Source organism: Apiospora kogelbergensis (genome assembly GCF_038363985.1).
Source record: "Apiospora kogelbergensis strain CBS 113332 chromosome Unknown utg000007l_segment0_segment0, whole genome shotgun sequence".
NCBI classification, from domain to species: Eukaryota; Fungi; Ascomycota; class Sordariomycetes; order Amphisphaeriales; family Apiosporaceae; genus Apiospora; species Apiospora kogelbergensis.
This window is the reverse complement of record NW_027117424.1, coordinates 4,309,854-4,323,315: the sequence shown is the minus strand read 5'-3', so window position 1 is coordinate 4,323,315 and position 13,462 is coordinate 4,309,854. Positions and strand designations below refer to the sequence as shown.

Genomic DNA, 13,462 nt, shown 5'->3' with positions numbered 1-13,462 from the left:
TGCCGAGTCTTTTTCTCTCATCAACGCTATATAAGTACGGCACGTAATGCCACTGACTCGAGGAGAGTGTTGGGAGCAGCATCTTCCACGGCGGCCTCCGGGACAGTTCGGTTGCGGAAAGGAAAAGTCGCATGCGGAGGACGAACGCGAAAAGGACCTGTTCTCGCCTCAGCACCGCTAGAGACGTCAGTCACCACTCCGCGGCATTGTCCAGCTGCCATATGGCCGCCCATCTTCTCCCCAAACGGGAGGAACCACCACGGACGGATGTGAGCGTGCCCGAGCCTTGAACGATCTAGAATGCTGAATGCCTCTTCGGTCGATAACCAAGTGGGTATTCTTCTGGCTGTGTGTCGATCCCTCAGCACGGGCGGAAGACCCAGGCGCCCGGGATCGCTCTCAACTTAATCTCTCAGATGATCGTCGCGGATCGACAATGCTGTGCTGCTGCTGCTGCTGCTGCTGTTGCTGCATGCAATTCATTCCTGCTGCGCGCCTGCTCTTGGCCGGTGAAACTGGATGGGCAGGTGGCTTGGCCCTTCTGTGGAACGTGGCATTGCCTTGGAGGACGCGACGCTGTGCCCTATCCAACGTCGACGATAACTCTTGCCTGGGCATGCATACATACACACATGCAGATCATCACAAGGTCTCATGAACAGGGGGTGCCGGTTTTCCTCGTGCATCTGGCCCAAATTCGTAGATCGAGGAAAGGTCTACATGCAAGTTGCGTCGTATGCTCGTGGACAGCGCACCAAGGCTGTCTGGCTGGCCGAGTTCCATCGCCCATGGCATCTTCGATACGGCTTCGATATGGCCACTTACATGTGCATGCAAACAGCATGGGGGGCAATAGTTGGAGAGTTATGGATATGTATGTTTGGGGATATCGGTGAGCAAGGTAAGGCCAATGTAATCTCGGCGACCTTCGTCGCCTATGACTGGCTGGTTGGCTGGCTGTATGCAATAGCATCAATCCCGGTACCTATACGGAGCCATCCTCAACACTTATCGCTTATCACTCCCATTCGTTGGGCGGAATAGGCTGCCGACCAATCTATAATTATCTATCTTCACATATCGCCGGGCATTTCTTGCTTCTTCTTTGTGTTCCACGTCAACCGCGCATTATGCATATGCAGCAAGGTGGTCTAGTGCAACTGGTTTTTTTCCTTTCGGAATTTCTGTGCGCGTGTTTTGTGTGTCCCAAAAAGAACGGACAAGGCCAATCGTGCCGTGTCGTCCCAGTTTCTGCACCATGCACCTCGTTATATCGTATATGCAGCCGCAGCAGGGTGTTTGGTGGCGAATAAACTTCTTCTTTGCTGTAAGGGGGTGGGAGGCTGGGAGACCGGTCCGATCCAATCCATGTCACGTATCGGGGAGACAACCGTGAGGGGCAATACGGGAAACGGAGTATCTAGATACAAACATACTCCGTACATGACGAGAAGAAGCAGGTGCTAGGTAGATGCAGTGAAAGGACATCGCTTAGGTTGGGGACTGGAGACGACGATAGTGTGGTGATACGTTGCGAGCAGCTGACAAGATGTCTGTCGTACTGCTACCGCCGCCGCTTATGCTGTGCAGCACAACGCCCGCCGTCCGCTTTATCTCCCTATTGGATTGGCGATGAATCCGGCACTGATCGGCCCCCGTCGATTCCGAAACGAAACGCACATCAAATGTCTGACGGGAGAGGGCGGTTAATAGTCGGGTTGGCTCCCAAGAGCAGGCGGCTGGCCCAAACCGGGCGGGGTTTTATCATGCCTGCCTGGAGGGGTTCTTTGGTGGTTGGGCGGGTGAATTGGCTTTTTCTCGTTGCATCCATCTCCAAGTAAGACCTACATGCAGGTCTGATCGGTCGGCGGGCGGCACGGGGAGGGGAATTGGGAATGTCTTTCTTTCTTTACTTCTCTCATGTCTTGCCCACCCCCCGCCATCTATCCAATCGTAGTCCCATGCAAATCGTCGCGTGGTGCGTCTGGCTGCCTGGTGTGGGCTTTTTGGAGCTCTCGTATCTGCACATAGGGTCCGTCCCCCCTCCCCTCCCCCTCTCACAACGAGTGAGAAGAGGAAAAAAAAAAAGTCACTCGACGAGAGAATGGACCAGAGAGAAAGAGAACGTCAGCAGTACAGGATACTCCGCTAGTGGGCGTGCTGGATTCAACCCAGTGTTCTTTTTTCTACTTGCTGGCCAAACTCGCCTGAAAGATGGAACGAACGGTGGGTGAGGAAATGGGCTTACAGTTGCAGGCAATAATGTATGGGATGGGGACGGCGGTCCATGGGGTCCGTCTCCCTCTCCAATGCCACCTTCAACGGCCCCGAGAGTGCTCCCCGCAGTCGTCCGAGAATAGACACAGCTTGCCATGTGACGAGAATGGCCTCAACGCCAGAAATGCGCTGCTAGTCATGAGCAGCTTCAAGCAACGGCCGTAACCCAGAAGAGGCGCTTCTTCCCAGTGCTCCGAGCAATTGCATCTTTGCCCAGCCACATCTCCACGTAACACTTCATATATCGCCATCTATCACAATTGGTTCCCTCCAAGCCCAGGCCAATCGTCTTTTCTTCAGCTGAACCTCTCGGCGCCGATTGCCGATCTATTGTCTTAGTTTTCTTTCAAGTATTCCCGCTATCGCTAGACGGCCGGCCTGGAATGCTTCACGGTAGGTAAAGACACTGATTGGAAAGCACCCTAGTCAACCTCTCTCTCTCTCCAATATTGATTGGGAAGCGTGTTGGCGCCGTTTTGGGTCGTTGTGATTGCTACCTACGCAGGCTAAAAGGTGGCCGCTTCTTGCTACCTCGCCAATAGAGCCTCTTAGATGGCTCGCCTGACTGTGCGTTTCTGGCGACTGCAGCAGCTGCGAGGGGGTGAAAATGGCACCCCAGCGCCCAGAACGGCAACGTCCCTGTCGCAAAGTGAAATGATCCATGTTCTGGAACGTCGTACCACCCTTTTTGTGTGCTGTGTGTGTGCCCACGATGGTAGAGTAAGGATGGTAGCTAACTGGATCTGTAGATGACCATGGCATACATAACCTCATTGGGATGCGCCACCATTTCTTTGTTGCTGTAGAACCCAGGTTTCAGTCGATAATTGACAGTCGGTCATCTCGTCGCTCGTTTTCCATTCAGTGAATGTGCGTTTACTGAATGTATTGATTGGGCATCTGCGCTGTGGGAAAGGAACCCCCTAGCGATCATATCACCCTGATATACAAAGTCCTCAGCACAAACGACGAAGGGCTCAGCAACGGGGAAGGATTACGTATCAGGTCATCGAAAGAGAGAGAGAGAGAGAGAGCCGGAACATAGCAAGAGCGACCGCGAGAGAAAGGAAACTCTGGGTTTGCGGTGCGGAAATCTATGTCAAGGATGAAAATGGGTGTGATGGCGGCGTCCTCGTCGTCGCTGCTGAGGCTCTTCGCTATCGTCTCGCTGCTGGTGTGCTCCATCTATTCGACAGGGGTGACGGCACAAGAAGGAAAACCTCTGGGACTGGGCGCCGTGCTGGCGGGAGAGAAGAACCTCACCACGTTTTACAACCTCATCCAAGTAAGTCAACAAGACATGTGGGAGTGGGCGGACATGTTGTCACAAGTTGGGCAAGTTACGCTTTCAGCAGAACACGTAAGATGATAGATCCCCAAGGCTTTTCTAACAAGATATTCCTACACGTATAGAAATTCCCCGACCTGCTGCTCCAGCTCCCCAGCCTAAACGGCATCACCATCGTCGCCCCGACCAACGCGGCCTTCGAGCGCATCCCCCTGACGTCGCTCAGCGCCGTCTGGAAGCCCGACGACGCGGCCGTCGTCGTGCCCATCCTGCAGTACCACATCGTGCAGGGCCAGTTCCCCGCCGAGTCCATGGCGCCCGGCGCCCCCGTGTTCGCGCCGACGCTGCTGACGTCGCCGCGCTGGACCAACCTGACGCAGGGCGGCCAGCTGGTGCGCGCCGACAAGCAGCCCGACGGCTTCGTGGCGCCGACGACGGGGTCGGGCAGCCGCTCCGACCTCGTCGCGCTGTCGCCCGACGGCAAGAAGGACCTGCCCTTCGCGGGGGGATCGTCCAGGCCGTCGACAACCTGCTGATCCCGCCCACGCCGCTCAACGAGACCCTGGCCGCCTACGCCGATCTCTCGTTCCTCGGCGCCCTGCACGCCGCGGGCCTGTACGACGAGTTCGCCCAGTGCGGCGCCGCCGGGAACTGCACCATCTTCGCGCCCACGGTCCAGGCCTTCCGCGCCGTCAACAGCACCCTGTCGACGCTGGGCCGCGACGCGCTGCGCGCGGTGCTGCGGCACCACCTGGTGCCCGGGCGCGTGCTGACGTCGCCCGCGCTGCTCAACGGGACCGTCCTAAACGGCGACCAGCAGCAGCCGCTGCGCGTGCGCCGCGCCGGCAACTTCCTGTACGTCGACGCGGCGCAGGTGGTGCAGCAGGACGTGCTGTTCGCCAACGGCGTGCTGCACTTCGTGGACAACGTGCTCAACCCCGCGGCCTCGGCCAACACGACGCCGGACCCGACGCTGGGCACGCAGAAGCCCGCGTTCGCGACGGACGGCGCCGACGCCGCGGCGCGGACCGTGACGGACGCGGCCGCCGTCGCGTCGCTGGCGCAGCCCTTCACGACGGCGCTGCCCTGCACGGCCAGCTGCCCGGTCCCGACGACGGCGGCGGACGAGGCTTCGGGACCGAGGAGCCGCTCGACATCGACCGCCACGGCCCACCAGACCAGCTCCAGCAAGGGGTACGCGGCGCGCTGTACCACAGTTCCGGTGCAACCGGCGGCGGCCGCCGCCGCGTTGGTGCTGGGGGTGGGGGGTGGGGGGATACTTCGGCGCTATTTAGATGGTTGACGGGTTAGTGGATGATGACGACCTTGGGTGGGACAAAGAGAGAGATGGAAAGAGGGAAGGGTTGGTAGTGTCATAGGTTAGCCGGAAAAGGGCAGATCTGACGAGCTTAGATGATCCGGGTAGGCGGGATGGATTCTGACTTCCTGTGCTACCATGACAGCAACCCAGCTTAGAAGTAAGGGCGGAAAGAGGCGGAACAGGCGTCAGGTATGTGCGTATCTGTGCGACCTGATACGCCTAGTTCCCGTTCTGGTAATGCAGACGATAGCTTATGGGCTTACTGGTTAACGAGATATAAATAATAATGTTTATGGTTGGGTATTCCAAGTTTCGGTCTGTTGTCAGGGAGCAAGGCTTGGGGAATCTCACGTCGAATGCCGTGTAATCAGTGCCAGGCATCAACGATAGATGCATTGGCCACGAACAGGTGCCGTACATCCGGCCCATCAGCATGTAGCAGTCGGTAGGTCATACCGCGTAGCCATTGCCCTGCCTCTTCTTCAGTAGCTCGACAATGACTTCGTTCTTGGAACAGATTGGGAGCCAAGGCGATCCGCCCGCGCGGAAAATTTGAGGAGACACGTCGTGGCGATGATCGAGGCTGTTGGGACGGAAGAGTAGATCTTCCTTCGCAATTAAAGAGCTAAGGAGATATGATTTGCTGCTTGTATATGTCTAAATCTAAATAAGGGAGTCGTCACCAGATCCTCAGGCCCCCATACCCGAAACCATGGCGCCAGCGCGGAGAAACGTGGCGGCCAAGGATACCGAAGGAATGGCAACGCGGGTCCGCCCCCAGATACGCCAAGTGAAGGAAGGAGAGAGTGCCATGGGGCTCTAGTCTATTCTATAGATAACCAGGAAAGAGAGGAAGGGGTAAGTGACCCGCGCTTCAGACCGCAAATACCGGCCTTGCAATCAAACATCCATGAGGCAGAATCCTCCTCTATCTGCCGACCAATAACACCCAAGGTGAAAAGACAGGAACGAAGTGAAGAGGTATTAGAAAATAGTGAATAGTAAGGAAATCTTCGACAAAATGAAGGAATGGACTGAGAGGGAGAAAATACGCTGTCCATGGATTGAACGCCGACAGAAGTCAGGACATGTGCAGCTTTCCTTCGAGCAGAATTCGCCACCAACTCCAAAATTATCAGTATCCAAACACCATGTTTCTTCGTTCCGTGTCCTCGATACAAGTACACGTTTCGCAGCCACAGCTAACGGGGAACTGGTCCCCGCCACGGTACACCTGCAGCGCTGTAGCAAAGGCGGCAGACGATAATTGGGGTATAGCACGCCAAGTGCGACAAGGCTCAGCATAGATCAGACTGCCTTTTCTAAGCGATGGACCCGAAACCAACCTGGTGTAATTGTGGGAGGATTGGGCCGATCCTTCTCCGAACCCGGTCATGGTCGTCTCTGGCCCAGCCTCTTCTGCGCCATTCTAGGTAGAGAAAGTAGTTTTGGGAGGCTGCTAGCACGTTTGTTAACGGCCTGATCGCGATGGAGAAATTGTTCCGCATATTCGTTGCCTAGCAGACTAGGACGGTGTGCTTGGCGGCTGGGGCAACCAACGGAGTAGGCGCAGTTCCAACGATACCCAGCGGCGAATGCGGCACAGGTGACAAACAGCGGAACCGGGGAGTTGGCAAACCGGAACCGGCGGCGGATGCCAAGGCTTGGAATGCGGCGAGGTAGAGAAATCGAAAGAGGCGGCCTGGAATACTGCCTTGACCCGAGCAATCTCCCTCGGAAGTCTCACTATGATCAGGAGACAGTGCTGCGATCAGAAGCTTCCTGATGTCCAAGACAGATATGGCAGCCAGGCGAGCTGTCACAGAACCCGCGTCCCTCCGACGCGGGCTTGGAGGGGGTGTTGGCTCTGGTGGACGTGGGCCCAGAGGACCAGGTCGAGGTTGAGGACCTGGTGTTGGTGGGCGAGGAGGATGTGGAAACTGTATGTATGGCAACTTCCCTCCAGGAGCGAATCGAGCGTTGGTGGCCTTCTGGGCGTTGATTGTAGGTGTGACGGTGTTCTCGGTGCTGAACTTGGCGTTCTCACAAGCCTTCGATCTGTGGTACTTTGTTCCGGAAGCAAGGGCATTGTACGAAGTGTAGTCAACCTGGGAAGGCTTCTGAGAAAATGCTAAGAGAAACATGATGAGTGGTTCTCTGAGGACAGCTTTTGGAGATAGACGCTAAGGGCAATGGCTGGTACGAGAGTGACGAGGCAAGTGAAGAGTGGTCAACGGATGATCAAGTGTGAGGATGTTGGTATGGGCATCAGAATAACATAACCCATGGAGAGAACTCCTACCTCAATATATACTATTCGACATGCTTCATCGAGTCAAGTATACCAAGGTGACGTGGTGAGTCAGTATGGCACCGTGCCTCCTCTGGCCCCCTCTGTTGAAAGATGAAGCTGCTTTCTCAGATGAAGAAGGAAGGGTGTTCCTCCGAGGATTCCTGATAGCCGGTGGCCCAGCCAGTATACACAACGGCTCCCATGTTGTGGGTGAGAGTATCTCCCGTGGGAGGAACGTGGAGATGGCAGGTACCGGGGGCAGCTGTAGATGCCATTGAGTGCACCAAGGATCCGGAACGGGTAACAACACCATCAGTACGCCTTGTGCGATTCGTGGGAACCGCATTGTTACAGTCTGAGCCACGGCTCGAGGGAACACGCTGCGGGTAGGGTCGAAAGATGGTTGTACCCATCACTTGCCTTCACCGAGCGGGTGTCAAGTCATCGGACACGCTGGACTGCTGCATAGCTATGGCACAGCACAGCACGGAGAAACCTGGATCTTGGTCAGCTCAGCCCTAGGGGACGAGTTGGGGGAGATAGTACTAAGCCTAGATGGAGGGGATGCGAGAGCGACGGCGGAGGTGGATGACATGCATGTCCTCACTCACGTGTTATCCCTGCCCAGCGAAACCAAGGCCATGCTCTGGTGAACACGAACCAGAGTAGGGAGGCATCAATAGACATCACCAGGCATCAGTGGTAGTAATGGACATGTTGATATCATTGGATCAGTGACAGTGATGCAAGGGAGAGGAACATGTTCGTATACGATGCGTCGGCAACGGCAGTGAGTCGCTCGCCGTCGAACCTGAGCAAACCAACATCGGCGAGAGGATGCATTTGTCAGATAGATCCAGCCCTATCGCAATTAGTCAAGTGACTCAAAAATAGCCGCGCTTTCGTGTGTAACGGTAAGTGGGAGAGTAGCACTCAGTCTCTTGGGTGTCCACAAATCCCGACGTCACCCCAGCAGGCCGATGAAGCTATTTTGGTGACGAGGGCAGATCGGCGAGTGGGCGATGTTCGGTTTGGGGCATTCTTTCCGCCCCCATGGTCTTGTTCGAGCTGGTGTAGGATTTTCGCCATGTTTCAAGGTCGCGCAAGCCCAACATCCAATCTCAGGGCGAAGAAGTCGCACGGCATGTCATGGCAATTGGGAAAGCAGAAGGAGCAAGTGAGTGCAAGTGGGGAGGGACGCGAGGCCAGTTGCAGTTAGTTGGACAGCGCCTTCTCTGCTTACTTCAGAAGCTTCAATGTAAGCAAGCAAGTCAAGTCACAGTCACGACATCTTGTAGAAGGAATGAGGAATTGGATATCATTTGGTTGGACGGCAATGCAGCTGCAGACATCGAGGTTCGCGCAATTGGAAAGAGAGCGAGAGCCCCGCTGTTCTGCCCTCTGCCTTGTTCTGTGTTATGTTCTTGTACCTGCATCTTGGCCTTTTAGGTCTCTTTAGGTGTCCTTGGGGGTCTCTTTTCAGGCCTCTTACAACGGGACTGAGTGCTACTGCCTCTCCAAATTAGGCCTTGTCTTGTCACCCCATCTTCCCAAAATAACATGCATGGCGACAAACTGCCTTGTATCCAACGCCAATGCCTCCCGTATAGCCACCCACTGCCTCGACAGCAGATGCAGCCCTATGCTGTGCTCCCCCTCTCACTTTCGGGAGCTGACATCATCGTCGAGAAAGTATGCAACCTACCCCCGACTTTGGACAGGAGAGGCCCGTTCGTATCGCACACGCACCCGGCAATAGGACCCCTGTTTTCTGCCCTGTTCGCATTCGCATCATGTGATCTGGCGGTTGGGATACGCTCCTAGGCTGCAAGGCTCCAAGGCTCCAGCGCAGCCCGTTCCGGCACCCAGCTGAAAGCGAGCTCGTGTAACAACCCGCGTCTGCGACCTTGCGCTGATGGTTGCGACTCTTGCATCATATCTCTTGACACGGTCGTCGTCCCAATCGTTCTGGTCCGTATTGCTGACTCTCGACGAGGCATCAATACTCCGGTCTCTCTCCAATCAAACGCATCTACGCCGTAGTCGGCCAGATGTGCATGAGGTGCGCTCGTGTGGCGGAGACTGCCGGTTGACCCAGTCCATAGCGAGGGTTCGCCCGCAGAGTGATACCATCTTCTCACCATGCAATCACATCTCGCACCAATGGGTGTAACTGCGTCTGCCCATACACCCACCCACCCCTTCATTAGATGGCCTCCTCCAAGAACCCGACGCTCCTCTAAGGAGCCGAGTTGGGCATTTCATATACACATACATAATTATACACGCTTTTGAAATCGATCGACATAAGGAAACACAAGAAGTAAGCAACGGCCAAGGCCCTCACTGCCGCGACTTGGGCGGCCCGAGGGGCGAGTGCAGCGTCGGCGACTGCGTCAGCTCGACCTCGTACGTGTAGTCGGCGCGGATGCCGCGCAGGCTCTCCTTGTCGGACGAGTCGTCGTGGAGGCGCCGCCAGTCGCCGTCGCCGCTGGCGTGCACCGTCGCCACCGTGTGGCCGACGTCGGTCGGGTTGCGGAACGAGCTGCCCGTCTTCTTGCGCGTGCTGCCGCCTCCCTTGTGGTTGGCCACGGCGCCCGTGCCGCCGAACGTCACGAGCCCCACGGGCGTGTTGTGGCCCCCGCTGTTGTGGTACACGTTGTTGTTCGACTCCCCCGCCGACGACGACTTCTTGATCTTGCTCACGATCAGCCGCCGCAGCGACGGCAGCGAGCCCGCCACCAGCCCGATGGCCGACTCGACGTTGGACCAGAGGACGATGTTCCCTACGTGATCTGCATTCAGGGGGCACGGTGTTAGCAAGACGTGCTTGTAGATGGGCCGTAGGTTCATAGCCGGCGGGCCAACTTACAGGGAAGGTTGTCGAGCGGCGTCCGGTAGTATTCGATATAAGGGGTTCGGACCATGGTCGAGATCGAGGCACTACACAGAAAACGTTGGTCAGTTTTCTTTTCTTATCAAACCTCGAGGGTCTTTCCAAACCCGACGCCCGAAAGCGTGTCTGAAACTTACAAGGAACCGAACGAAAGCAGGACCGTGACGGAAACCTTGGTCTTGAAGGCCATCTGCGTGCGCCAGAGAATGACGCCCGGCAGCACGGCGCACGCCATGTCGGTGGCGATGGAGACGGCCGTCGACGTGTAGGACAGGCCGATCATGGCGTCCATGGAGGCGCAGCGGGCCTTGCCCTGCGCCACCAGCGCCGTGTTCCAGTTGGCCTCGACGGGGCTGCACAGCAGCAGGACGCCGATGAAGGTCGTCAGGAAGTTGCCGACGATGATGGCCAGCAGCACGATGATGCACATGCGGTACAGCTGGTTGGTGCTCGCGATGCGGAACAGCGTCATGCAGATGGACGCCTTGATCAGCATCAGGCCGCACACGTAGATCAACATCCAGATCATCAGGTACTTGGTCGCCTCGATCATCATGGTCGTGTTGAGCTTGGCGTTGACGGTCCCGAGGCCGTGCATCGAGCCGATGCTGCCGAGGACAACATCCACGATGTACAGGACCTATACATTTTCAGGGGGTTTCGGTTAGAGATTCCAGTCTACTTGTCGTGGCGGCGAATCCTGCTCCCAGCCGGACGCCCCGGATTTCAAGCAGGAGAGAAGAAGAAAATAAAGCTTACCAGTCCTCCCAACATGAATCCATCGTCCAGTCCAAACGTCTTGTCGCGGGAACGCACGAAGCACCTCAGGCCGACGACGATGATGGAAAGGAAGCCACAGATGATCGAGGTGATGATGGTGGCGCGGCCGGTGCCGTCCAGGTGCTCGACCCAGAGACGGTTCGGATCAACGGCCGAAGACATGGCGGAAAAGTATTGGTGCTCCCTCGTTCCCGTCTCGCTCGGACTCGGATATTTATTTGAGTTTCGATCCTTTCTTGGAAAATCGTGCCCTGACTGGTGGTGTTCGTGGTGTTTGACTCGTCGATGGCTTGATCCCGGTCCCCACTGACTATGGTTCGCGGCTACAGGTTCATCACATATAACCTCTGAATAACGAGCGAGGGGCCACGCAAGATGCAATGTAGTAACAACCAGCGGGCTGGGACGGTAATATAGAGAAACCCGATGACAGCGACGGGCCGGTACCCTGGACAAGAGATATACTAGAAAAGAGTGAAGGGGTGTATATTATTGTGTGGTATTGTGTGATATTGTGTGGTATTGGGGAGAGAAGTAGCAAGTCCAAATCTGTCCAGGATGACCTGGTGAGACGCTGTCAAGGAGGCATATTCCACTAGTCCCCAGGGAAACCCCAGTGTCGCTTCCACTTCTAAGTATGGCGCGAACAATCTTGGCGAGGTTTAACGTAGTTGCAGGCATCTAGGTACATACAGGCATTGTCTCGAACAGTCGAGCGTGGGCAGACCGGTCAACGGTTAGGTTTTAGTTCGCAATTACGAGCTAGCCCTCCATCCCGAAGAACCAATGCCGCGGTCCCGATGGTTCACCCAAGGGCAAAGGAGAGAGAAAGTCGGCTGTCGCTCGTTTCAACTGGGTATGCCCTGGCCCCATGGGCTGGTCATGGTAATTCATCCGCCCGCCAAGATTGGCGATTTCACTCTTCACGACATAGCCCAATACAGCAGCAATGCGACGTGATGATGGAAGGAAGAGGGGCCCTTTGGCAGATGAGCGATACTAGCTAGGACGACGGGATCCCAACCCGTATCCCCCGTCAGCAAATAAGACGGGGGGCTTGCCTATGGGGCCTCTCATTTTTCTTCCTTGATCATCGGCCCAAGAACCAGGTACGTTCGGTCAAAGGGGAGACGAAGGGGCAAGAGGGGTTTGGGGCTGTTATTTGCTGGGAAACTTGGAAACGGGCTCTGACGTGAGGGAGAGAGAGACCGACCGACCGACAGAGGAGGCGGAGCTCTCGCCGGCCCTAGAGATGGGAAAAGCAAGCAGCAAGCAGAGAAGCACAGTTCGCTTGGTGCGCAGGCCCCCCCTCCCTTCCCGAGGCAATGGATTACTGTATGGAAAAGTGTTTTGGTTTTGGGCAGTCGATGGATCGCCAGGATCACCCTAGAATGGCAACCTGGCAGACGCCGCGAGGGCGATTATGCCTTGTTACTGCGACGCATAACAGCAGGATCTGGTAACATCTCAGAATGATGCGCCGCAATGCACACATAAACAACAACTGCCGACCCAACGATCTGGTTCTGCGAGTCAGCAGCCAGCAGCATCCCATGCCGCGGGCAACGATTAGGCGAGGGACATTCTATGCGACCGACGCACGTGGCCAGGGGAATCTCGAAATCAACTACCAATCAGACCATAAACTTTCTTTTTCTTTTGCTATTGCTCGCATTAAACGTCTTGGAATATTGGCAATGTTACCCTTATTTCCCAAATTCGTCGTCTGCACATGTCGGTGGAGTCCGTACGCAGCAGAGTGGTGTCGAGGGCCTGCAAGAAAGCAGGTTCAGCTCGTGCTGTGCCGCAGGGCACCATGCAAGCAGCAGCAGCTCCGTTTTCTCTTCTGGGTTGCGGTCGGTCGGTCGGTCGGGGCGCCAGAAAAAGACGCTCCTGGCGATCCCTTCCCTTTCCTGCGAGTGCTCATTCAATCGTCGTATGTATGTATCCAGTTCTCACGGACGACGACCAAGCTTTTTCACGTATCGGACCAAGTGTTCACATATCGGGGACATGATGCTCTCCCCGTGTTTACGTATTGAGACGTACGACGACAGTGATGGGACCCACGGTCCAAGCGATCGCAAGAGCTGTCGGCCTCTTAGCTTGTGAGGCAGCAGAACAGATACGGGAGGAGGTGGCTTTGAGTGCTGACACGGCTTCACGGCCGGGACCGCGTGAAAGACTCAGTCTGATGTGACAGAGGGAGAAAAAAACATAGTTACTGCTCCACGTGGAGCTGCTTGTTACCATGAGACGGCAAAGACGGGATCACGAATGAAAACGTGCGTTAGTGGCGGTTGCGTTTTACTAGTTCCGTTCCAGCCCTGCCCGGAGACAAAGTAATAGTAGGTGCAATAGTGCATAGCGACAGGTCTAGAGTTCTCTGACAAGCTTGACAAGACAGACGATCGCCCAGAATAGCTATTCTACGAACGACTAACTATCTAGTGCAAACACGACAACTGACTTGTCCATTTGTGCTACGACCGAGTTGGGCATAAACAAGCCCATTCACATCATCCCTAAAACATTCGATCGGGTATCCGTTCTTGCCGTTCGATTGTAGCGCTATGGCCGTGCGAAGAGGGTGGGAGCTAACACAAC

The 13,462-nt window shown here is 55.9% G+C and overlaps 3 protein-coding genes across 3 annotated transcripts; 1 reads left to right on the top strand and 2 right to left on the bottom strand.

Moving 5' to 3' along the window:
• Nucleotides 1-3,388: 3,388 nt before the first annotated feature.
• On the top strand, nt 3,389-5,041 carry PG998_011836 (uncharacterized protein; the record flags this gene model as incomplete). Its single annotated transcript, XM_066878652.1, has 4 exons — nt 3,389-3,562; nt 3,691-4,026; nt 4,083-4,813; nt 5,029-5,041. 4 exons carry the CDS (start codon nt 3,389-3,391, stop codon nt 5,039-5,041), a joined length of 1,254 nt encoding a protein of 417 aa, XP_066727706.1.
• A 1,362-nt stretch (nt 5,042-6,403) lies between these two features.
• Nucleotides 6,404-7,030, bottom strand: PG998_011835 (uncharacterized protein; the record flags this gene model as incomplete). Its single annotated transcript, XM_066878651.1, has 1 exon — nt 6,404-7,030. The coding sequence occupies one exon, from the start codon at nt 7,028-7,030 to the stop codon at nt 6,404-6,406; it is 627 nt and encodes a 208-aa protein (XP_066727705.1).
• Nucleotides 7,031-9,522: 2,492 nt separating this feature from the next.
• Nucleotides 9,523-11,017, bottom strand: PG998_011834 (uncharacterized protein; the record flags this gene model as incomplete). Its single annotated transcript, XM_066878650.1, has 4 exons — nt 9,523-9,974; nt 10,052-10,122; nt 10,213-10,715; nt 10,835-11,017. 4 exons carry the CDS (start codon nt 11,015-11,017, stop codon nt 9,523-9,525), a joined length of 1,209 nt encoding a protein of 402 aa, XP_066727704.1.
• Between the last annotated feature and the right edge of the window lie 2,445 nt (nt 11,018-13,462).